The following is a 26,154-nucleotide window of genomic DNA, read 5'->3' on the forward strand; positions in this document are numbered from 1 at the left end:
ATGCATCTTCCGGCTTCTGGTTTCGTGGTCAGAGAATTTCATTTTCAAAGGAGGCAAGGCTGCTGCTGAGGTGCCATCTCCCACATCACTCAGAGTGGCCCCTCCCAGCAGCAGAGACCCCACAGCATCTTTGCTCTCTCAAGGCAGGCTCAGGGAAGAGGCCCGTTGCTTTAAACTGTAAACAAGTTGGAGAAGATGCCTGGGGCCAGATCTGGTCCGGATCTGCCAAATCCCCAGGCTCCACGTGTCTGCTCTTAGCTGGGAGACAGGTTTCCATTGTCTGAGGCAGGGGAGGAATCCTCCATGGCCTGGGGACATGGACAATGAGATGCCGTGGGTTCCAGCTGACTCAACCTGGAGGATGCGAAGGCCAGCAAATGTTCTTGGACTCCAGCCTGGCTCCTCACCCCGCCCTGTGCAAACAGCTCCAGAGCCGAACCTGTCCAGAAACGAATCAAAAGGGGCTCCCAGGAAGCTGGTTACCACTGTGCTCCCTGGTTTTCTCTTCCCAGATAACTTGAAGTTACACAATTTGTGACTCACCTTTCTGGCCAGTTTTGTACTTCTCCAGACGGACTCATGCCCTGAGGGTCAGGCATGCCTATGGGTTCTTCACGCCAAGGAACATAGCTCTACAAGGAGGTGATGAATCTTCCCAACCAACGTCCTGATACTATTCAAACATTTTTTAGGGGAAAAGTCAACATTTTTATATGACCTGTTAGGAAGGGAATGTAGAATTCTCAACATTTGAAAAACTTCAAATACAAAATTTAGGCCCTCAAAATAAGACTTCTAAAGAGTGACAGTGCACAGCTTCAAGCCTGTCCTGAGACCCTGAGGGGCCATTTGGGTGCGCTGGGCTATAGGAGGTAAGGTCTAAAGTCCTGGCTTGCAGGACTGCAAGCTCAGACTGAAAACATCCCTGGCCCCATACACATCTGATCTTGTTGGCTCTGCCCTGGGAAGCCATGTGCTCAGTGGCAGGAGGAACAGAGGCACTGGGGAAGGTGCCCACAGCTGGCCGAGACCCCGCAGCCAGAGTCCCCAAGCCTTCAAAATAGCACAGAGCCACTGACCACAGGCACAGCCACAAAGTACCACTGGGGCACAGGCTGTGGGTCATGCCCTGCTGGGCAGCTCATGCCTCAGACCCAACTCAGTATGCCTGGACCGAGCTTTATCCACAGAGGGGTCCAGGCCCATAGATCAGGAACCTCCCCGCTGGACCCCAAACCATGGAAGGGGTCCATTGGCCATGGGTGCAACACTGGCCATCCACCAAATGTCCATGTGCCCGTGTGCATGCACACACATGTACACAGGTTGAGCAGCTAGGACAATGGCGGGTCATCACACGAGGACCCTGGTGTCTTCTGGGTACAGTTGCCTGGCACCCGACTGCCCAGAGGAAGCAGGTGGTGGCAGCCATCCTGGCTCAGGGTCTGTTCCACTTGCAGCAGAGGCTGTGCTATTCTGGGAAGAGGGAGGCCCCCAGGATGGAAAGGCCAGAACCTGTCGGGGTAGGAAGGGAGGCGGGTGCTTCCCTGGAAGGAGGAGGAAGCGATGAGGCTCCTCCTGTGTCCTCTCTCCTCTCCTGTGGGCTGGGCTGGTCCCCAGACATCTGTGAACAGTGGCCTCTGAGCAGTGCCTGAAGACCACATACCACCTGATGAATCGCTTGCATGGGATCCTGGTGTCAGAACACTGCGGCAGCCCCTGTCCATTCAAGTTCATGTCCACCCTGCCCCCACAATCTTGGTATGACCCCCTCCTGCTTGCTCCCCATCCCTGGCAGGCCCGTCCATGCAGCCTACAGCATCCTGTGTGGCCCTGGAGGGGGAGCTCTAGGGGGCCATGCAGGGAATGAGGCTGAGGGGCGTCAGAGCCCAGACCTCTCTGGTGACCCACGGCAGCTGCAGTGGAGACCACACCCAGCAAGGAATAGGGGCCTGGAGGTGCCGGTTTGGAATGGACTGAATGGAAGTCTGGCATTTTGAGAAAACAGTAACAATAAACGTTGCTGGGACAAATTCACAATCAGAAACAAAATATATTTATTAGAAATATTACAGAGTCATATGTCACACTTGGTCATGTCAACATTTGCACACGCATCTGTTGTGTCTGGACCACACTTGGCACTCTGCACTCCTGGCAGAAACAAGGCCGCACTCATGTGGTTACAGTCAGAGAGCTGCTCAGGGCAGCGTGGGCCAGCCAAACTTTAACCTGGCCAGAAAAGTGAAACCCGCCATGAAGCTGGGGCCACGATATTAAATATCCTTAATAAAAGGGCTTCTGAGTCCTGTCCATTGCTGCATGCCACTCTCACTTTCTCTCAAATGGCCCTCGGGCTCTGGGCTGGGGAGGACTGGGGCTGGATGTGCAAAGGAGCTTGTATCTGATGATCATGTCCTCCATCCCAGGCAGGGCACAGAGAGGGGCCTGTCCCCTTGGTGGGGATGGCAGGGGGCTGGGAAAGCAGCCCACCATTCTGGGGCTGAGACCCAAGGACACCGTGACACCAGGTGTGGGTTCCCTGAGGTCCTTGGGTGGTCTCAACAAAAGCTATACAACAGCTGAGTGAAGAGCAAAAACCAAAGACCACTGTCATTTCTGAAGTGAGGAGGGATGGGCCAGGAGAGTTGTGGGTTCCCCAGATGGCCAGCCTGGTGGGCAGGGGCTGTGGCGCCACCATCAGCCAGGAAACAACTCAGCACACAAAGAGCCAAGGGCTTCTCTTTGTGTCTTAAAATGACTCCGCCCCTCTCGGGGATCTTGCATTTTGTGACTATCTTGCGTATAAAAATAACGCATTTTTTTTGGAAAAAGGATCTACAGAACCACCAAATAATTTTAAATGACAAAGTGCTGGGTGGAGGAAGAGGGGAAGAAACACAGATACAGTGGCCTGTGGAAACCTCAGGACAGGGAACTGGGGAGGGTGGGGTGTGCTCACGGTAACCACCACGTGTTCTCAACTTTAAAAACATTCCACACTCACCTTGTGCTATGAGCTCCTCAATTAAAACTGGACCGAGGTGACCCCCCGCCTCTTCACTACTGAAGACCTGACCCCACACCACGATGCCCAGGGCCAGAACTGCCCTACACCGCCTGTTCCCTCGGGCAGGACACAGGCACTCTGTGCTCTAGTCTGCCCGCTGGGCAGCAAGAATTGGGCAACCTCTCCGAGTTATAAAAGTAAACTGCACATGGGCCCCTCTCTTCTTTCTAACCCGAAGCGAGCCCCCCACCGAGAGACTGCCACAGGAGCCGGTCCCAGACCGTCTCGGGAATCACAGGGCACCAGGAGCAGCGCCAGGCATCGGCGGCCCCTCCCGCAGAGCCTGCAGTGAACTCAGAGGAAACACAGCCACTAACGGCTCGACCCCTCTTGGGTGTGACGTCCCCTTGTAGGGTGAGCAAGGCAGGAACAGGGGGGTGAGGAAGAGGCAGACACCTGGGAGGAGACACTGGGTAAATTCCAGCAGACTGGCCAGGAAGGTGCCTCCACCTTCCACATGAAGACACCCCACACGGTTACTGTCACCAGACTCCCCTTTCAGCGTTCTCAGGGACTTTGAAAATACACACAACATGACGCTGGTGGCCTTCCTGACACTCTGACCCCAGGCCGGGGCAGGTGAGGGGGTGTATGCTGTCCGGGAGCCCCCAGACAAGAACCCCAGTGGGCAACCGCTGCAGCCTGAGGAGGACAGACGGACCCTGGAGGGGCCCAGTGTCTCCTCCAAGGCAACTGGGCAGGGGGGCTGAGCTCACACCTCCCAGGACAGGGACCAACAGGGCCTTGCTGTGCAGAAGGGCCCGCCTGCCCCTGGGCTCGCAGGGTGTACTGGGCAGGGCGGGCAGCCCTGCGCTCAGGGAGTGTCAATGGACCTGGGTCAGAGGGCACTGATGTCAGCAGCTGTGGGAGCCCCCTGGGCCAGGGGGGACCTCATTTGCCATGAAATGTGCATGTATTTGCCCAGGTGATGACCTGCACCCATCCCTGCATGACTCAGGGGAGGGGCTGCTCTGGGGGAAGGGCTGTTCTGGGGGGGTGCTCCGCAGCCACATGGGGTGACTGCACGTGCTGGGGAAGCCCTTCATCCAGTCGTACCCGAGCCCTCCCTGCCTCACTCGGGCCTCCTGTCCATGCAAATTTAAGAGGCCCGGGGAAGGACTAAATCAAAGCCAGAGCTGAGATGCTGTCTGCCCAGCACCCCAAAAAGACACGTCTTCAGCCTGCTTGTGCAAAAGCAGGAGGAACCTGGCCAACACAGGCCTGTCCCTTCTGTCTGAGGGACTCTGTCAAGTTTTGCGTGTACAAGCATGCGGGTGTGGACAGGCGTGAACGTGTGCAGGACACAAGGAGCAGGTGAGGTCACAGAGGCCTTCTGTCCACTGCCAAGCAGCAGTCCTGGTGTGACCACGCCCCAGACACACCCCTCCTGTCCTTCCCAGGGGTACCGAGCACTCACCCAGGGGCTCCTTTCATCTCAAATGTTTGGTCTCCCACCCAGAGAATGAAGCAAGGGACAGGAGACTTAACGGTGGTGAAATCCTCTCTGGGAACCAAGTCTGTCCCCAAAAGGCAGGGCTCACGTGACTCAGAGCTGCTTGAGAGCCAACCGTCCTTTTGTGTCCTGCTCGGTGTTTCTGGAGGGGCTGGACTGGCAAGTACAGAGTTTTTAGAAGGCAGAAGCCAGGATTCTTAGTAGAAAGATGATGGATTTAGATGTTTGTCGTGAGACTCAGGGCAGCTCCAGTGAACACATCGCGGGGCTCCCGCAGGAGAAGGGGGCCCCTGGGAGCAGGACCCCCGACTTACAGTCCACATGTGTCAGGGTTCAGGGTGGGTGCGGCAGACCCCGCTGTTTCTTGTTTGTGTGTCGGACTCAGGTGGAGCCTGCCTTGGAAATCCAGACAGTGGGCAGCTGACAGCACAGACCAGGTGCATCCAGGACACACAGTGGGTGTGGGACATGCAGGACCTACGTCTCGAAGTACTTGTAGATCTGGGCCACATACTGCATCACACTCTGCCAGTCAGGCCGGTCCGTGTGTAGCAACTCACTGAGCTCCTGTGGGAGAGGGCAGAGGTCACCGGGTGCCGCCAGACCTTCCCACGTGGCTGGCAGGTGCAGGCAACATCCAGCCAGTGCTAAAGGTGCTCAGTGGGAAAAAGAAAAGCTTTTCCTTCCTGCTTATTCAGGAGATGCTATGCTTTTAGGAACATTAGACATGATCTCCTGCCCCTCTCAAATTTTAACAATGAGCATTAAAAGAAAGTTCTGAAAAAAGAAAAGTTCTGAACAAAAACTAAGAGTTGTCACATGATCCAGCAATCCCACTCCTGGGCACATATCTGGATAAAACTCTAATTCAAAAATATACATCACCCCAATGGTCTAGGCAGCACTAATCACAGTAGCCAAGATAAGGAAACAACTTCAATGTCCATCGACAGAGGAATGGATAAAGAAGATGTGTTACATATATACAATGGAGTATTACTCGGCCATTAAAAAGAATGAAATAATGCCATCTGCAGCAACATGGATGCAACTAGAGATTATTACAGTAAATCAGACAGAGAAAGGCAAATAGCATATGATATCACTTAAACGTGGAATCTAAAAAATGACATGACTGAACCTATCTATGAAACAGACTCACAGACACAGAGAAGACTTGTGGTTGCCAAGGGGTCGGGGAGGAGAGGACTGGGCGTTTGGGATTAGCAGATGTGAACCATTACATACAGGATGGATAAACAACAAGGTCCTACTGTGCAGCGCTGGGAACTATATTCAGTATCCTGGGATAAACAAAAATGGGAAAGAACGTGGAAAAGAATGTGTATATAACTGAATCACTTTGTTGCACACGAGAAACTAATAGGACATTCTAAATGGGCTCTATTTCAATCAATAAAACAAAAGTTTTAAAAAGAGTCATTATGATTCCATTGTTGTGAAAGGATTCCCACTTCTCCCAGCTACATTTGAACACACACCCATGTCCTCCCACATTGTCACTGCATACCCTGTGCTTTGTCACTGAACATTTTTCATACTCAATTTTCCACACAGCTGTGTTGCGTCATTTAGCGGATATACAATGCCCAGAGAACAGCTGTTCCATCCTAATAGCACAGGGTGTGACTGTGGTCACTTTTTTGCAGTGAGCATCTGTGTGGTACTGTTTCTGCTATTTGTGCCACAAAAGCCCTACACCGGCTAAAAGCTATTTGACCAGAGGGCCACCAGTGGCAAAAGGGTCACCAGTCCATGTTTTATTGTTTTCCCTCATTTCATCCATCACAAGCGAGCACAGGCAGAGGCCGGGGACTGACAGCGGCAGGATGGTGCTCCGTCTACTGCTCAGCCAGGCTTTCCTGAAATTCGTGTCACCACACTACTCAACAATTCATCTTGGGGCTGAGTGCGGATTCTTCTGTGGTCATGAGAGAACAGTAGAGAAGGGTCCTGGCATGAAGCTGGAAGCAGAGACACAGTGGAAAAGCAGCCTGAGCTCAGAACATCTGTTTCTGGGCAGGGACAGAACTGGCTGAGGCATGGAACCAGCCATTTAGCTTCTGTTTCAGCATCTAAATATATTTTACTGATTTTTCTCCCTGGTGAGGCTGAGAAATCAGCATATCATCGGTCTGAGGGAAGGGTGGAAAAGGAGCACGTGGAACACCCCACACAGGAACCTACAGCAACGTGAAAAGAGAAACAATGCGTTCACAGAAGTCAAGGAGGAAAAGCCTCCTTCTGTGTGCACAGACAGATGCACAAACAGCCGAAATTCTTATAACACGAGGGTTGCTAACATGACGACACAGGGAGAAGTGATGAGGAATCATGCTCTCAGGAGGCAGGTGAGCTCTGAGAACACAGGGATGGCCTGAGAGGCTGGAGGGATGGCAAACCCCCCTGGGGGCAAGGACATGTCTTCCTGCTCAGAGAGGATTCTAAAATCTGATCAATATTCACAGTTTTACTCAGACTGTCCTGCATGCTTGAACCCAACAATAATTAAATTTTAATCTGTTTTAGTGCATTGTCAACATCACGTTTGAACATGTTTGAAGAAATCAGTTAACACCTTTCAGGAGAAGACAGAGTATGTTGGATCAATAAAAATCCAACAGTGTGAGACACTTGATTCAGTACCTAAAAACCTTCCAAAAAAAAAGAAAACACCAGACCCAGATGGTTTCACTGGTTAATTCTATCAAACAGTCTAGGAAGAAATAATACCAGTTCTACGCAATCTCTTCCAGGAAACAGAAGAGGAGGGAACACTTCCTCATTCATTCTGTGAAGCTGGAACTGCCCTGATACCAAAAGCAGGACAAAGACATTACAAGAATACCAATTTCTCACTAAAATAGTAAACACAATGATCCTTAATAAATATTAGCAAATTGAATCATGATCAAGTGGGTTCATCTCAGGAATCCAAGGCTGGCTCAACAGCCATCAATCAATCAAATTTACTCACAGTTGTTGTTGTTTAGTTGCTAAGCTGTGTCCGACTGTTTTTGACCCTATAGACTGCAGCCTGCTAGGCTCCTCTGTCCTGGGATTTCCCAGGCAAGAATACTCGAGTGGGTCATCACGCCCTTCTCCAGGAGATCTTCCCACACTGGGATTGAACCCTCATCTCTTATGTCTCCTGCATTGGCAGGCAGATTCTTTACCACCAGGGAAGCCATGTTATGTGTATTTCACTACAATAAAATTAATTTAAAAAAAAAAAAAGATAGGGCTTCTTGCTCTCAGGAGTCTAGGCAAGAATACTGGAGTGAGTTTTCATGCCCTTCTCCAGGGGATCTGCCCAACCCAGGGATCAAACTCAGGTCTCCCACGTTGCAGGTGGATTCTTCACTGTCTGAGCCACCAGAGAAGCGCAGAGATAAGCCCTATAATCAGATAAATTACAATATAACACATATGCGCTTGATAGACTATAAGTAAATTGTGCTTTAAGAGCCCAGGTTGGCATGGCTGCTCAGATGCAGGGTCATGGAGGCGTGAGATGTGGGCTCTGGAGTCGGATAGCCTCCTTGACCCTTGTCTTGGCTACTCACAAGCTATGTGCCCTTCCACAAAATTGCAGTGTTCCTCATGTAAGGAGCATCTATGTCACAGGACTTCTGAGAGGGACCATGACGCAACTCACAGAAAGTGCCTGGTAGAGAGAAGCCTCTATGAAGCTTATGCGACAGCACAGGTTCAGCCTCACCTAAGGAACCATTCTAACCTCCCTATAAAACCCTGAGCTGGGAAGGCCTCCCTTCCTAGGCGACCTGGAGACCTGAGCCTGTGTGAGGAGTGACCATTCTGGGGGGCACACAGGCTCAGCAAGCGACACCCTCACAGACCGCACGGCCCGGTATGGGCGTGTCTGCCTCACCAGTGCAAACACATCCACCCTTGGAGGGCACCCGTTCTGGCTGCCCTGACAGCGGTGGCAACAAGGCCACCCCTCTTCTTTCTCCACCCTTCCTGTGACTGATGCAGCGAGTGAAATTTCTGTCTCACACTGTGGCGGGGAAGAAATGCATTCCCAACGCGGCGGGGAAGAAATGCATTCTCAACTCAGGGGAACACCGGTGTTTTCACTTGGAAAAACTCTTATCCTTGTTAATCCTCTAAATGCAGAAGCCTATATTTGCTAGAATATAAACATATAAGGGAATTTTTTTCCTGACTAATCTAATAATAGAACTTGACCAAAGACTTAGGATTGTTACTGCTGCCAATTCTGATTAGGTGCAGTTTTTAAATGTCACTTGTAATTAAGTATATTATTTTTTACTGCATCTCATGATACAAAAGTAAACTTAATAATGTAGGAAGCTTCCATTTTCTTGATGGCATGAACTGGTTAAACTGCTCACAAACATTCCTAAATGTTTGTGAGATCCACAATGATGTTCGTCAGTAGCTCCTCAGAGACTTCTGTACAAATAAAATCACTGGCTCTGATGATTAGCTCAACAAGATGATCTCATTTGCTTCCCAGCATTCACTAACTTCAGTAGTACATGCGATGAAAAAATAGGAAAAAAAATTAATTTAAAAAAGCAAATATTAACAGTAACACTTCCCAGGTGGCTCTAGTGGTAAAGAACCTGCCTGCCCATGTAGGTGACACAGGAGACGGGGGTTCAATACTTGGGTTGGGAAGATCCTCTGGAAAAGGTCATGGCAACCCAGTCCAGTATTCTTGCCTGGGAAATCCCATGGACACAGGAGCTTGGCGGGGTACAGTCTACAAGGTCACAAAGAGTCAGACATGACTGAAGTGACTTGGCATGCAAGCATACAAAGAAAACCATATTCTGTGTAGAATATAGTCTTCCAACAAGTTCTCATTATATTCACTATCTTTCCTTAAGCAAATGATCTCTGGTTACTTGTTAGCTGCTTTCAATTTGTGCTTCTGGAGAAGACTCTTGAGAGTCCTCTGAACAGCAAAGAGATTAAACCAGTCAGTCCAAAAGGAAATCAACACTGAATATTCACTGGAAGGACTAATGCTGAAGTTGACGCTCCAATACTTTGGCCACCTGATGCAAAGAGCTGAGTCATTGGAAAAGACCCTGTTGCTGGGAAAGATTGAGGGCAAAAGGAGAAGGGGATGACAGAGGATGAGATGGTTGCAAGGGATCACTGACTCAGTGGACATGAATCTGAGCAAACTGGGAGACTGTGGAGGATAAAGGGGCCTGGCGTGCTGCAGTCCATGGGGTTTAAAAGAGTCCGACACGACTTAGTGACTGAACAACGACAACTCCCTGGCTGTTTAGTGTTTCAGAAGATAAATCAGGTTCCTGCTACTCCATCCTTGTGAGACATTAAGTCCCCCCACTTCTTTTTAAATTCTCTAGACTTGAGTTTGCACAATAGGGACATCTGTTTCTCATAGGTTCAGTGGAATTTGGGCGGACTGGTATTTTTTTGTTTATGTGTGTGTGTGACTATATTTAAAACAATGAATTGCACTTCTTTAATGGCTAAAGTTCTAGTTCTTTCTCTGTGTGTTTTGGAGAAATAGTTACATTTTCTATTTGAAGAAATATATTTATGTATATATTTTAAAAACTGTCCATTCTGTCAAACATGTTAGGATAACACTGTTATAACTATAGTATTAAAATTCCTACGATAGTTGTCTTTTTCCTTTTTTTCCCCAAAATTTTATTTATTTTTTATTTTGGGCTGTGCTGGGTCTTCGCTGTCACGAGGGCTCTCCTCTAGCGGTGAGCAAGCGCTCCTTTTCGTTGCCATATGCAGGCTTCTCGTTGCAGTGGCCTCTCTTGCTCTGGAGTGCGGGCTCTAGGGTGTGCGGGCTTCAGTAGCTGAGGTTACTGTGGCGCGTGGGCTCAGTTGCCCCACAGTACTGGAATCTTCCTGGCCCAGGAATCAAGCCCATGTCTCCTGGATTGGCAGGTGGATTCTTTATCGATGCGCCACCAGGGAAGCCCCTGGTCTTTTTCCCTTTTCATTTCACCCTCTGAGGTTCCACAAGTATATTTCTCACTGTTATTGCAGCTGACATTTTCCTAATCACTGAACATGTTTTTAAATGTTTATTGGCCATTTGTGAGTTGCCTATTCCAGACTTTGATAGTTTTCTACTAGGTTTCTTTTATTATTGGTTAGTACAAATTATTTGTAGATTCTCTCTTTGCTTTTTCTGCAGTTACATTACAATGTGTCTGGATGGATGTTTTGTATTATTTATCCTGTTTGAGATTCCATTAAGAATCTGTGGCCTTTCGTCATTCTGGAAAAATTTCAGGCGCCACTTCTTCAAATATTATCTCTCTTCATGTTTTCTTTCCTCTACTTCTGGAATTCCCTCTGGCCATGGGAGTTGGACATGGTCTGATTTTACCTTCCAGGCCTCTTAAGCTCTGTGACAGACACTATCAGTTGGTCCCAACCTCTGTTTCCCTTGCAGGCTTCCCACTAAAGAGGATGAGAAACGTTGTATGTCTACCTTCTCAAATCCCTTTGAGGCTGGGGTGGCCACACAACAGAGCACTGCCACAGAGCTGGAGGGCCTCTGGGAAGCCTTTTGGTTTCCTTATCAAAGGAGGGGATGTCAGGCACTCACTGTACCCCTTCCTCTCCCCACTTTTGGCCCTACAGATGGGAGCGATGTCTGGAGCTTGGCAGCCATGTTCAGCCATAGAGAGACAAGTAAGAGGACAAAGAACCAAGAGAGTAAAGACACTCTGTGGGCCTTGGTTATATTAAGCAGTGAACCATTCCTGAAACTACAAAAAAAAATCTTCATGGTTGAAGCAACCGTTAGTTGGGTTTTCCATTTCTTAAAGTTGAAAACCTATTAACTAATAAAACCCCTATCACATTTACATCTTAAAAATCTCTGTTATATGTCCTGGGTAATTTCCTGTGATCTATTTTCTGGTTCAGCAGTTCTCTTTTCTGCTGTATCCAATCAGTTTTCAATCCAGCTGTGGTTTTTACTTTCAAATTTTAAATTTCTACTTGGCTCTTTTCAAAATCTTAAAAAAAAATAAAACCATGTTCCTTCCTTATGATTTTTATTCCTTCTCTGATCTCTAATATGTTTAAACATAGTCTTTTGACGTCTCTTTCTTATTGTTTTATTATCTCAAATTCTGGTAGATGGTCCTCTTGTTCGTGGTGCCAGCTGACTAGATAATTTTCTTTTCTTTGTTTAAATTTTATTGGAGTCTAGTTGATTACAATTTTGTGTTAGTTTCAGGTGTACAGCAAAGTGATTCAGTTATACACACACACACAGTCACTCTTTTTCAGAGTCTTTCTACATATAGGTTATCACAGAATACTAAGTAGAGTTCCCTGTGCTGTACAGCAGGTCCTATTGTCAGGTAGATCATTTTCCCGACTGCTTTGTAATTTTGAATAGTGAGTGTATGTTCAGTAGCCTCTGCGCTCCGGGCCACAGAGCTTCTGGCAGCAGAGACACTACACACTGGTCACTGCTTGCAGCAGATCTTATAAATTTGGACTCCAAACCTCATCTGGCCCAGCTTTTCCTTCCTTCCCTACAAGAGATTTTGTGTTTTTTGGCCACAAAAAAATCCCAGGTAGAGACTGAGCTTCCTTATCACCTCCCTGGACTGGCAGGTGGCAATTTTTTATCTCCCCTTCACTAAGAAGATGAGTATTTGGGGAGCCTTAGTTCTGTGCAGAGGTCTCAGGACTGATGCTCTGAGACCTCTGCACAGAACCTGTTACAGGAGCTCAGTGCCAGGTCCCCTGCCCCTTCATAAGCACGAACCACAGCCTGCACACATTGGACGCCCTTTCCCACCGCCCCAGTCCCACCCTGGGGTGACCAGAGTCCCAGCACATGCCTCAGAACTCTGGTCTTCACTCCTCTTTTAATTTCTGGCATCTAGTTATTTCCAGTTCCTTCTTCAGAGATTGGCTCTGTATTGATATTTTAAAAATTACATCGTATTCGTATTTCCAGGGCTTTAATGATAATTCAGTCTAGAACTGAAATTTATCCACAGTGAAATCTTCACTGAAAACACTCTAAATCACATGTGGTCAGACCAACTGGACACTTTTATATCAGGACTCATGAGTAATGGACTTCATTGCTGTGAAGATTATTTAGTAGATGGCATAAAGTTCTTTCTCATGGGATTAGAGTATCACATGGATACAAAGGGGGACACTTACCAGGCTGGGTTTGATGCCTACACTTTCAGCTGCTTCAAATGCCAACATGAGATTTCTTTTCTAGGTTAAAAGTCAAACAGAATGAAATTATAAACCAAGAATATATAGCTTTTGTTAGCAATAAACACCAACTGACACTCCCATATAGATTACCTACTATTTATAAAACACAAGTGTTGAAGTCAAGTATGCAGACAGTGGTCTCAGTTTAAGGGGGAAAAAGAAGATTAACAGATGACCACTGTCACTAAAAAATAACACTACTGATTGATTCCTGACCATGAAAGATACATTTTTGTTAGTTATTTTTTACTTTGTCAATATTTAGGACATATACCTTCTGTTGTATATCAATTTGTTTAATCATAGCACTGTATCAAAAGTTATAAAAGTAATATGTACACCTAGTTAAATATAATCACATGAAAGACTTCCTTGCCTCAATCCTGGACCTTGGGAGAAAGATTTTTCGCTCCTGTCTTTAATTCCAGGGACTTCCTTCATTTCTCTGTACCTGCTGACATCACTGTTTCTTCCTTCCTTCTAAATATTTATTTATTTGGCTTAGTTGCAGCACTTGGGATCTTTAGTCGCAGCATGTGGGATCTAGTTCCCTGACCAGGGATTGAACCTGGGGACCCCTGCTTGAGGAACTTGGAATCTTAGCCACTGGACCACCAGGGAAGTCCCACCACTTTCTTGATTTCTAAAATAGAGGCATGACCTTCTAACTTCCTCCTAAGTTAAATGACTCAGGAATCATGCACCTCTCTCTTCCCTTCATTCTAGTCACACAGCTCACGTTCGCTCCCTTATTAGTCATGTTTGTGACTTTAACCAGTATCCTCAAACCATCATTTCTTGTCCCATCGGTTACAAATGACAGTTGTGTGATAAGTAAGACTTTCCCTTGCCTTTCCTGCAGCTGGTCATGTTCTGAACTGTTCAAGCTGATACACTTGGCTTCCTTCTCCTCAACCACACTGAAGTGTCCAGCACCCTCTTAACAGGACAACTCTGCAGGCTGAAAACAACAAGGGGTACTGGCACAGCGGCTGGGATCACACTCCTCGCCCCAGGTTCCACAGTCGCGATGCTGTGCCACTCAAAACATTCTTTCCAAAGGGTTTTCCTCTTTGTAACAACCAGCAGCTCAGAACCACACCACGTTTCAGTGTGCTCCAGACCTGGACCTTGCCTTTCTTCAAGTCTGTTTTCAGTTCTGCTTGTTTGGGACTTTTCTTGCTGGGAGAAGAACTGTGTCTCCTTCTCTTCTTCTGGTTTCTTATCTTCCTATGGCTTATAATCCATGATACTCTCTTTGTACTAAAGTGACTTTTCAGATTCTGATTTTGATAGGTTTTTACAGGTGGCACTACTGATAAAAGAACCTGCCCAACAGTTCAAGATGCGTGGGTTCAATCTCTGGGTCGGGAAGATCCCCTGGAGGAGGGCATGGCAATACACTCCAGTATCCTTGCCTGGAGAATCCCATGAACAGAGGAGCCTGGTGGGCTACAGTCCAGAGGATTCCACAGAGTTGGACATAACTGAAGTGACTTAACATACATATAAACATTACAGGCCTCTCTTGATGCCCTTTTCAATGTCTGCTGTTCACCAAAAAACACAAGAAATACACTGCACTGAGAGTGCCCCAGACCCAGGCTCCAATTGAGGAGGGCTGAACTTCACTCATCCTGAAGGTCAAAGGCATCGTTTCATTCAAATTAGCTCCTTCCCTTTGAAACTCAGCTTCAAAGTCATCCCTTCCAGGAAGCCTTCCCTGCTTGCAACCCTCTCTCCTCCAGCAAGAACACCCCCAGGCTGAATTTCACACACGTGCTCAGCTTTAAATTGTGCCAGTTTGATTTGCCTGTGTTGACACATTGTTCTGAGAACCCTCATCGGTAACTCTGAGATCCGAGTTTCTTTCCCCAAACATGAACACAAGGTCTCCCAGCGCAGGGGGCAAACCTAGAGCACGTCCACATGGGGCAGTTAGGAAGCAGGAGGCCAGCGGTCATCAGGGGAGGCTGTGATGCTGCACGATCTGGAATGAAAACTCCAGCCAAGTTGAGGATTCAAGCCAAGTTGAGGATTATAACCCAGGAACAGCCTCTGAGGAAGCTCCCAGAACTGTTCTGCCTGTAAGAGGTCAAAGCACAGTCATGCAGGATATTGAGACAGAGGGCTGTGCATCAAGGGATGTACCTGGAGCGAAGTCCTTCACCCCTCGCAAACCTGCAGCATCTCACAGCCTGACCTGCCTCCTCCCCAGGACAGCAACCTGGAGCAGGGAGAAGAAAGGCAACCCGTGTGCTGGAACCATGTGCCCCCGGATCTCAAGGATAAGAGAGAGACCAAGTTGTGATGCTCAGCTGTTCTGTGCATTGCCAGATCTGGGCAGCTGGCTGTGAATCTTGGGGATCACCGGCCTCCAGGGGACATGATGTGGTTTCCGTCATCTGGGAGCAATGAGATGATCCGAAGGGTGAAAGCAAACACTTTCCATTGTTTTCCAACATGTCCACTGATAGGAGGACAAAGTGCCACGGCTGCAGTCAAACACTTCACACCCTGAGGACCTATCTGCAGCAGGCTTCAACCAACCTCTCCATCGGCAGAAACATTCAATACCTGCTCAACCATGAGGAGCGGCACTCTGCCGGCACCAGCAGACTCCCCTAGGAGACATCCTTCTTTCTTGACCTTCCCTGGGCCCTGATGACCCATGACCTGCTGCTCACTCTGTACTAGCAGCCCTGGATCGTGTAAACCAGTCGCATCCCTTGATGCACAGCCCTCTATCTCAAAACCTTGTACAACTGTGCTTTGACCTCTAACAGGCAGAACAGTTCTGAGAGCTTCCTCAGAGACTTCCTCAGAGGGTTATAATCCTCAGCTTGGCTTGAATAAAAATTTTCTTTTTCTTCCCTGATCGACTGATGGATTTTTTTTTGTTGACAGTGCCCAGGCTTCGTGGATCCTGGGACCCCACATGCCCCTGCTGGTCTCCTTTGTGGCTGCTCCTCCTGTTACCTGGTACCTTCGCTGGGCCACTCTGCCCTGCCCTGGAAACAAGGATGGAGTCCTCAAAGCTTGTTTCTTGTCTTCTCTTGGTGCCTCTGTGAAGTTTGATTTATGATAAGAAACACACCTTTGGTCTTTGTCTTGGTTCCTGCACAGAGCTCCTAAAGCCTTTGTAATTTTCTATGTAGGAGTCATGGAGGCATCCTTTGTAATAATATTTGCTTTCTGTCCCTGGTTCTAAAAATGGCTTCAGAGAAATAAAGGTGAAACAGGTGTCTTTTTATTCGTTTGTTTATCTGGCTGTGCCGGGTCTCAGTTGCAGCACGTGGGGTCTTTACTGGAGGCATGCCAACTCTGAATTGCGGCGTGTGGAATCTGGTTCCCTGACTAGGGATTGCGCCTGGGTCCCCTGCATTGGGAGCGCAGAGTTCTAGCCACTGGACTGCCACAGAAGCTCCAAAACAAGCGTCTTTTGTTACTCATAACAAACCCTTTCCAACAACACCTGGGTGTATGTTAATAACTCAATTTTTGAAAACCCCTGGAAAGACAGTGTGGGATTAGAGGTTATAACATTCAGTCCCACCCCTTGACCTGCAGGAGTAGGGAGGGGCTGGAGGCTGAACCAGTCACCAATGACCAATGATTTAATTAGTCGTGTCTATATAATGAAGCTGCCAGTAAAACCCCAAAGGATGGGTTTAAGTGAAGCATCCATGTGCTGGGAGGGTGGCACACCACAGACTCCAAGGGGACAGAAGCTCCCGTGCTCGGGACCCCTCCCCACACCTCGTCCTTTGGACTTCCTCATCTGCCCACCGGCCTCCCCATGTCCCTGGTCCTGGTCTCTGCTCCCCGGACCTGCCTTTGGCATGCTCCCTGGCTCTGGAAGGCTCCCCTGCTCTGTGTATCACTGGTTCCCTCATGTGGGCTCTGCGCTGGAATTCCACTCAGAGACGTCCACAACCTTCCTGGCAAAAGTCAGGTCCCCGTGTTCACCCCACGCCCTGTGCTTCTCACGCTTTTCCATGAGTGAGTGAGTGAAGCCACTCAGTCGTGTCCAACTCTCTGCGACCCCATGGACACCAGGCTCCTCCGTCCATGGAATTTTCTAGGCAAGGGTACTGGAGTGGGTTGCCATTTCCTTCTCCAGGGACTATTCCCAACCCAGGGATTGAACCCAGGTCTCCCACATTGTAGACGGATGCTTTACTGTCTGAGCCACCAGGGAAGTCATAGTTTATAGTTATTTACTTACAGTGCTAATTGTCACAAGTTTACTCATTTGTTTGCTGACCACCCGCCTCCCAAGGACACTGTCTACCCCACCACTTCTGCCTTTATTACTGGGCATGACAGCTGCCAAGAAACATCTGTTGAGTAAATGAGTCCAGGGCCCGGGACAGTGTTTCCTGGAATAACTCTGTGGAATATGATTTTAAGGATTTCTAGGGCAGGGTTTGCCAAATCACAGCCCACAGGCCAAACTCAGCCCGCAGCCTGTTTTTGCTAATAAAGTTTTATTAGAACACAGCAAGCCTATTAACCGACAAACATCTATGGCCACTTGGATGCTTTGATGGGAGAGCTGAGTAGCTTTGACAAAGACCACAGACCAACAAAGCCTACCAGTGACCCCCGACAGGGGAAGTCTGCCAACTCCTGTTATGGGTGATTATATTAAACGTTGAAAAGGTTCTGTGGCTCTGACGTAGGTTGGCCTAAAATGAGTCACACAGGGTTCTCTAATGAAGGACTTCCTAGAGTATTTATGGCATCAAGAATCTCCAGAAGTGTGCTGTGATAAATAGCTTCCCCAGCTTATCTGAGCCAGGGATTTCTGGTTCTTTGGAAAAGATGTTGAAAATGCTGGCCTAAGGTCTTGAAACCATGAAGGTGACAGTCCATCAGGGCCTCCTCTGAAAAATGAGTGATAGGAAGTTCTCAGCAGACACAGTCAACTGGTCTCTGCTGCATTTTCCTAGGTAACAAGGGAAGTTGAGGACAGTACTGAGGGTGGGACCTGCCCTCCATTGTGATCTGTGCTGGAATTTTACCCCAGTTTCCTTTTCAAGTCCACAAACCCCACGCTCCCTGGGATGTATCAATAGTGTGAGAAATTCCCCTGTGTTCTGGAGGGTGACCAGGGTGGGGATGCGGGACTTACTTTCTCCTGGCTGTTCAGCTCCTGGTAGGGGATGTGGGCGGGCAGGTAGGTGTGGAGAAGAGCGCAAAAGGCCAAGCCGTCACTCCAGCTGCTGCTGAAATTGGTGATATCGATGTTCTGTGGGGAGAGCGGCATTAATCACCAGACTGCTGAGTCATGACTAAACAGGGCTGTTCTGCGATCCATGTGTGCAGCCATCTCTGGGTTTGCAGAAAGATGAGACCAGATACTACCCACGTCTGCTGGGAGTACATTCATTAATAATTCTGTTGTCAGGAATGGTGGCCTGGTGTTGCCCAAATCCATTCACAGAAAAGCACAAAAAAAGACTCTGGAGTGAAAAACAGTGGGGAATTTCTGGTGGCCTGCTGGTAGGTCAAAGGTTCTCAGACACTGTACTCTCAGATTAACCACCTGGTTAGCTTTGTACATCCTAGCACCTCCCAGCCTTATTTGGCCAAAGAATCACCACCACTACCACCACACCACCGTCATCATCACCATCACTACCACCACCATCATCACCATCACCACCATCTCCTAGAGAAGACCCAAGGACTTCCCCTCAGAGAGCCACCTTAAGCAGTGTGTCCTTAAGCTCTCAGACAGGCACTAGTGTGACATACAAGTCTGAGAGGCCCGGCTGGAAGGTCTATCTGTGCTCAGGCTGGACCCCCGAGAAGCAGATCATCTGGATCTCTTGTCTCAAAAGTCTCTTTGATGACCCTGCAGCTACCTGATGGGACTTGGGGGCTGTGCTGGAAATGAAGGCACTTTGATTTTATGCCTTCTTGAAGAGGCTTGTGCATGAAAAAAGCAGAAGGAAGAACTGGGGTGGGCAGCCACGACCCATCCAGTTCACTCAGTTTCAGCTTTCAAATCTGATGCTGGGGTGGGAGACCCTGGGGAGCGGGGCAGCTGCAGAGAAACCGGGCATCAGCAAGAGGGGAGGGTTTCCAGACTTAAGAAGGGAGGACGGTTGGCGGAGTGTCTACACGGTGCCTGTCACTGTGCATTTTCTCATTTAATTCCCAGGACACCCACACCTGTAAGTAAGCAGCGTCATGCCCATCTGACAGGTGAGAAAGCTGAAGTGAAACCAAACCCTGCTGGTCCAGCTCCACCCGCTGGCCACTGCCCCCATCCTCTTGTTGGGTTTCCTTCCTCCTTCTCTTTCTCCCTCCCTCCCTGACTTCCTTCCTGTATAAATTCACTTTACACCAAAAGCGTTTAATACTTGGTAGATCTTTCTTTTTCTGAAACATAAAAACATTTTTTTATACTTCACTCTTATACCATTTATGACACAAAACATCATTTTTCTCCATCTGTACTATCTTCAGAGGCATTTGAGGCCAAAGGGGACCCAGAAGGGGGACAATGCCACCCACCTAACAAACTGAGATGTTGCCCTGTGTTTCAGCTCACTGAACACTGCTTAGGGACAACTTTTGATCTAAAGTGCAAACACCCTCATTTATTGAGCCAGGGTGGGGGGTAAAAATCTGGTGCCACCAAAGCCAGGAGTGAAGAGTCAATCAGAATGACTCAGGCCCTCAGGATAGATCAGAAGCCAGGTCACTTCCGAACGGACAGCCACTCTCGGGCCATCAGGCACCATGAGACACACATGGACCCTCACGCTTCAGCAGCAGGACTTAAACACTGCCCCACACCAAGGAGGCAGCTTTTAAAACAAGGAATTATGTAAATCCTAAATCCAGCTGGCTCACCAGATCCAACATGTGGGTCAGGAAGGGCTTGTCTTTTGTGTCACTTATTTCCCAGGTTACAGACTTTGTTTTTGTTTTTTAACTTTTTTTTAAAGAAAATTTATCATTATTATTTTTTTGGCTGTGCTGGGTCTTCGTTGCTGTGCAAGGGCTTTCTCTAGCTGCAGTGCACAAGCTTCTTGTTGTGGTAGTTTTCTTGTTGCAGAGCTCAGAAAAGGGCTCCAGCTCAGGCCCTAGAGCACTTAGTTGCTCTGTAGCATGTGGGATCTTCCCGGACCAGGGATTGAACCTGTGTCCCCTGCACTGGCAAGTGGGTTTGTAACCACTGGACAACCAGGGAAGTTCCTAGGTCTCAGACTTTGAAGTGTTCTGTCTCCGGCAGAGATGGAGGGCATCCAGCTGTGACCTGTTAAGATTATATTCATTCCAAGAACATGACGCGCTCAAATAAAATCTTACCCTTCACTTCTCTGGGGGGAACAACACAGCTCTAGTTTCCTCAATGCCACCTGAAACTGTCCTTGGTTCTATGTGAACAATGAGACTATCAACTATCTCCCCTCAGCACCACTGGCAGACAACTAAGCACGTGTGTGCATCTTGGTCCCTCAGGTCAGAGGTGGGAGCCAGCGGGCAGAGGCACTGGGTTCCAAAGGTTGCCCTGTGGCTGTCACCCCCAAGGGCTTCCTTACTGCTCCCCAAGGTATATCTGGATGAGAAAGGTGAGCTGAGAGTGGCATGGCTTGATATGCCCGTGTTTTTCACAAGAATCACAGCAAAGGGGTGAGCTGACCAATACTCTCTGAGGTCTCTCACCTGAATCCTGTTCAACTGTGCACCCGTCTGCAGATCGCCGTAGCCGAGTACTCCTTGGGTTTCTGGTCAGCGGACAGAGGGGGCGCAGGGGATGTGGAGGATGCATGGGGATGGCCTTGCCGAGCAGGGAATGGTGGAAGAGTCTTCCCAGGGGCCCTGAAGAGTGAACCGTGCAGACGGCTTGTAGATGGAGTAGGCAGGAGGTACTCCTGGGCGGGAATGGACTACCAGGTGAGGGCAGAGAGAAGACAGTGTCCTGGGAAGGGTGGCTGAGCCAAGGAACAAGGCGAGTCCTGACTTCAGGGCCCACCCCAGGACAGATGAAAAGCCTTCTCCTCAGCTGGGGACCGTCAGCATCAGCTCGGCCTTGGTGTGGGTGAGGCCTGTGTAGCCTGTGGACATCTATACTCGGTGCTCACAGCTGCACCGACCAAGGACAAGAACATGGCACCCCAGGGGTATAAATACAGTGCCATCCTTTCCCCAGAGACCATCCCACTGAATCTTAGGGCTGCATCAAGAGAATAATGTACAGAGCAGTAGGAATCAGCCAACCAGGCACTCTACAAGATGGATCGTCAACTCTTTCCTTGTTACTTATTCCCGAATAAAACTGCCTGAGATCACTGTTAGCCTTGACTGCAAGTCAGTAGGTGGAAGGGAGCATGTCGGGAGGCTGTGCGTCCAGAGCTGGATGCTGGTGACATGGATGTATGTGCTTCATGAAAATTCACTGAGCTCTACACACATATGTGCAATAAGAGCTACATCAATAAAGAGGAAAGAAACGAATGGAGGCCAGGGAGGGAGATGAGCAGGAAGAGGGGTGGGTGAGGGAGGAGGGCAGTTGGGAAAGAGAACTGATTAAGAAGGAGAAAGGGAAGACAAACAGGGCCCCTGATGTTCTTAAGGGGCTGAACCATGGTTGTCTGAAAGAATGCCAGCATTTTGGAATTTACGTAGATTTACTGGGGAAAAAAGCAGAGCTACAACCAAAAAGAAACTTGCTGACTACTTCCCCAAGGGGAATGGTAATTACTCATTGCAAATTACCCTCAACTTTCTCTGGGCTATAAATACTTCAGAGACATTCCCAAGAGAGAGAAAGTTCCAGGGAGAGGAAGGCTCAGATATATAAAAAAAAAGGTAACATTCTGAGCATCTCCAAAAAGGAGTGCTTAGGAGAAAATTTTGTAAGATAACAGATTTCTGTCCCTAGGGCCGCAGAAGTCATTTGAGATACACAAAAACCGACATGCACAGAGGAAGCTAAAACGACATTGGTGAACATCCAGAACATGATCAGAGCAGCTGAGATTGTAGACAAGTTCCAGGAGGGCAAGTGGGGATGTAGCTCGCAAACAACATGGCTGACAGCAGAGCAAAACCCAACAACCACAGCATTTGCTTCTAGAAGGTTCATTTCATTTGCCTTCTGTTGCCTGGAAATGCTGACATCTGGTGAAAACATGAACCGCTCTGCAGAGCACACACCCACCAAGGACATGGCTGTGACCTGTTCCCACTGAAACTCCATCATCCCTCAGGATCTCCGTAGGCTGTTCCAATGGACTTCAACAAATGGATCGACTCTGTGTGCACTAAATGCACAAGATTTTTAAAAAGTTAAAAAAAAGAAAAAGGAAGTTTCTGGGAAAGAGACGGCAGACCGTTTAGAAATCACCGTCAGTCCCCTGCCTCAGGGATCAGCTGTCCTGGGTGCAGGGCGGCCTTAGCACCCTCGCCCTGGGGCTTCCTGGCCTTTCTCAAAGACGTCCTTATTGTCACAGCTGGAGAATCAGACTGAGATTTTTTTGTGGGGGGAAGGGGGTGTGTAACAATTTATAGATCATTGAGGATTAAAGTAGCTCATTCCTCAGCAAGGCGCAGCTTGGGTAGGAAGAGCCCTGGGGAGACAGAGCTTCCTTTGAAGATCTGGTGAGAAAAGTACAGAAGAGCATGTGCACATGCAGGGGTAGGGGAGGGGAAATTGCCACAAAGGCGGCCTGCATGCCCTCTCTGAACGGGACCTTGCTCCCTGCCTGGACGCACGTCTGCACCTACCCACGCCTCCCATTCCAGAAGCCAGTCCAATCCCAGGCTACCCGATGACCCTCAAGTGGCCTGGCCCTGCACATGTGCAGTCCTTGCCATGGACTCGCGCAGATGCGCCCGTGGACCACAGGGAACACTCTCTGTACACCCTTCCTTTCTGAGGCCCCATCGCACTGAAGGTCACTGTCTCGGGTGCCCACTCCAATCAGTGTGTCCTCATCTCGGGAGGGCGGCCATGACCCCTCCCCATCCAGCACCAGTTCTGCACCATGACAGAAACTGTTCCCCACAGAGAGCCGTGACCATGGATCACCTCGTGAATGTCCCTTCTCTCGGGGATCAGCTGCCTGGAGATAAGTCTATCTAATTAGATGGCTAAGTTTATAAGCCAGCATCAAACATGAGGATACAGATGAACAGGTTTGTCATCCTGGGGAAACAGCCAGCCAAGGCACAAAATGCAATGAGCATAAAAGAACTGGCTATATAAAGTTAAGTTTCTCTGTGACACACATTAAAAAAAAAAAAAGATCCTTGCATACACATAGTAAGTGACTAATACCCAGAGATACAACCAGTCACAAACACATGATGAGGGCTTCAGTCTCATCAGAAAATAGAAACTTTTCATTAAATTGGCAAAAGTGAAATAGATGGTTAATTCACAGAGTCAACAAAGATGTGGGGAAGTGGGTATAATCCTATATGGGCTGATGGGCTGATGTGTGTGCTTAGTCATTCAGTCGTGTCTGACTCTTTGAGACCCCATGGACTGTAGCCTGCCAGGCTCCCCTCTGTTCATGGGATTCTCCAGGCCAGAATACTGGAGTGGGTTGCCATGTCCTCCTCCAGGGGATCTTCCCGACCCAGGGATTGAACCCAGGTCTCCCGCATTGCAGGTGGATTCTTTACTGTCTGAGCAACCAGAGAAGCCCATGAATACTGAAGCCCATCCCTTCTCTGGGGATCTTCCTAACCCAGGAATCAAACCGGGATCTCCTGCATTGCAGGTGGATTCTTTACCATCTGAGCCACCAGGGAAGCCCACATGGGCTGAAAGGAATACAAACTGGTATAGACTTTCAGGAAGGCAACTGGAAGCACTTTGCTAAATGCAAATATGATTTGATCAAGTCATTTCACTTCTAGGCAACTTTTCTAGAGGGAATAGTCACGCATCTATCTGCTCAAAGACATACCTACAAGAATGTTTACTGCACTATTACTGTTCAGAATGGGGAACTGGCGATACCCCAGTTGCCTACCAATTAAGCTAAATAAACTTTCCTTTTGAAAACCTTAATAAAAAAAATCTATAACTCAGTTTTCTGACCTGAATACATTCCTAGGAAGCTTGTGGGAAAACACAGCCATTCTGCTTTTCAATATGTCTGCTACACTCAGTAAGTTCTAGATAATCATACTTTTCACCAATTACTAGATAAACGTCAACCTAGAAGGTTGGCCCTGGACTTCTCTATGTCATCACTGACTTAGCTGAAATCCAGGAGACACAGAGAATAACAAGCAGATAGATTCATAAAGAACTGAGGGCTTAAGATCTGCGACAGAGTAGCTCGGAGCAGCAGGTCTAGGAAGAACGCTCTTTGACTTACATGGCAAGAACCAAGGGTAAGTTACAGGGGAAAGAGAACAGGACCATCTGAGGATGAGGGCTTTCTGATGACAAGAGGGCTGCTGTGTCTCCAGGGATGTGTAGGCAGATATGCACCACTTCCCCCTGGAGACAGTGCTGAAAGGATACTGACACATCAGAAGCACGGTTGGAGCCTATCTTTCTTGCTTCTTCCTTTCTCACTGAACAAGTGCTAGAGTGTCCCCACCCATGACTTCCCTCCCTGAGGTTCTCTGACCGTGGCATCATGACAGGTGGCCCCATTCCGCCCCACAAGACAGTGGCCCCTCTCGCCACACCCCAGCACATCACGGGGCACTAGTTCCTCTGCTTCCAGCTCCTGCCAGGTCTTTCCTCTACCCCTCAGCTTGGCTCTGAAACAATTCCCTGCCATGTCCCATTCCCAGGCCCAGCCCCTACTCAGGGTCTCTGTAAAAGCACTTTTCCTTTCCAGTGCTCTAGTGACTCTCTCCTGAGTTGATCACCTCATTTTCATTAATTTCACTCATCTTGGCCTACTCTTTCTAAGGGAGATGGTTATTTGTAGCTCTGGTGGCTCCACTCATCCTAGAATGGTCCAATCGCCCCTTTACCAGGCTCTGTCATCTGTCTGCACCCCTAAACCCCATGCCTCTAGCTGAGAGTTTATCCACAAAGGACAAGTTACAGAAATGGTTTCCTGGTGCCTAGGATATTGCTCAAAATCTTATATGTCCTTCCAACCCTCAACAAAGAGAAGCAGAATAGTACAGTGTTTCAGAGACCAGGCTCTGCAGCCTGATTCTGGGTTTGGAGGCAAACTCTGCCATTTCAACAAGCTGTATGCTTCACTATGCATGTGTTCCCATCATGAACCATCTGCACTCACGGGTCAAGTTTCCAAACTGGAAGGGGAGCTCAGCCCACAGTCTGAAGTCTAATGACAGCAAATGCTCACTGAGCCCCTCTGTGTGTTGAGTGCCATGGGACACACACACAACGAAGTGGGGTCCCCAGCTCAAAAGGTTCACCACGTTCAGTAGAACAGGCGGGGCAGACATGCTGTGATCTGGGGTCACATGGGGGCAGCCCCTGGTGGCTGCGCTACACAGAACCAGCAAGTCATGGACAGGATCCCCCTGTGGTTCTGGGAACACTGGAGACAAAAGTATAGCTCTTGTTTTCTTTTGTGACTGAAAATCAGACTGAATAGGGACCTTGGCAAACCAAAACATAAATGACTCCAAGGAGGAAAAACGAACCCAAGTTGCGAGCAGCTCTGAGGCCCAGGTCTTTCTCTGTCACTACAGCAGCTGTGTGACTGGGACTTGAGACAAATGACTCAACTTCTTGGTCTTTCAGTTTCCCCACCTTCCAAATAACTAGCTTAGATTAGGTTAGATTATATTTATTTTGTTCATTGAGTAATTTATTTCTGGCTGTGCTGGGTCTTCACTGCTGTGCACAGGCTGTCTCTAGTTACAGTGAGCAGGGGCTGCTCTCGAGTTGCGGTGCACGGGCTTCCCATGGTGGTGGCTTCTCTTGTTACAGAGTACAGGCCCTTGGGCACAAGCTCAATTAGTTGGGGTGCATGGTCCTAGCTTCTCTGTGGCATGTGCGATCTTCCTGGATCAGGGATTGAACCCAAGTTGCCTGCATTGGCCTGCGATTCTTTACCACTGAGCCGAAAGGGAAGTCCCTATATTCATGGTTTTGAAATGACTGGCTATGGAATCTGCTCTTCCAACAAAAGTTTACGCAGAAGCTCTTTCTAGAAATTGAAAACTATAAGATGAACTGATCTCTCACCAGCTCCCATATCTGTTCCTTCCTGCATCATTTGACACGATAGACAGTAGCCACGGTAGCTACTTAAATTATTTAAAATTAAATAAAGTTTAAGATACAGGTTCTCAGCCACATTAGCCACCTTTTAACTGCTCAGGAACCATGACTGGTGAGTGGGTAAAGTGCTCGCTGGCATAGATCTAGAATAAT

At 48.4% G+C, this 26,154-nt stretch overlaps 1 protein-coding gene across 8 annotated transcripts in view; it reads right to left on the bottom strand.

The window, feature by feature from the left end:
- Positions 1–2,033: 2,033 nt before the first annotated feature.
- Positions 2,034–26,154, bottom strand: part of SPECC1 (sperm antigen with calponin homology and coiled-coil domains 1) — a 203,860-nt gene continuing 179,739 nt past the window's right edge. For 5 of the 8 annotated variants that reach the window (XM_069603445.1, XM_069603447.1, XM_069603444.1 and 2 more), the window contains 3 exons: positions 17,938–18,054; positions 12,738–12,797; positions 2,034–5,090 (listed from right to left, as the gene is read on the bottom strand). In XM_069603445.1, the coding sequence (XP_069459546.1) occupies positions 5,001–5,090; positions 12,738–12,797; positions 17,938–18,054 (267 nt within the window). In that variant the 3' untranslated portion in view covers positions 2,034–5,000. Of the gene's footprint in view, positions 5,091–5,446; positions 6,509–11,724; positions 12,231–12,277; positions 12,798–17,937; positions 18,055–26,154 lie in introns of those variants that run through there. The other 3 variants (XM_069603449.1, XM_069603451.1, XR_011259861.1) reach the window with 2 other exon arrangements.

This window comes from Ovis canadensis, chromosome 11, assembly GCF_042477335.2.
Source record: "Ovis canadensis isolate MfBH-ARS-UI-01 breed Bighorn chromosome 11, ARS-UI_OviCan_v2, whole genome shotgun sequence".
NCBI lineage: Eukaryota > Metazoa > Chordata > Mammalia > Artiodactyla > Bovidae > Ovis > Ovis canadensis.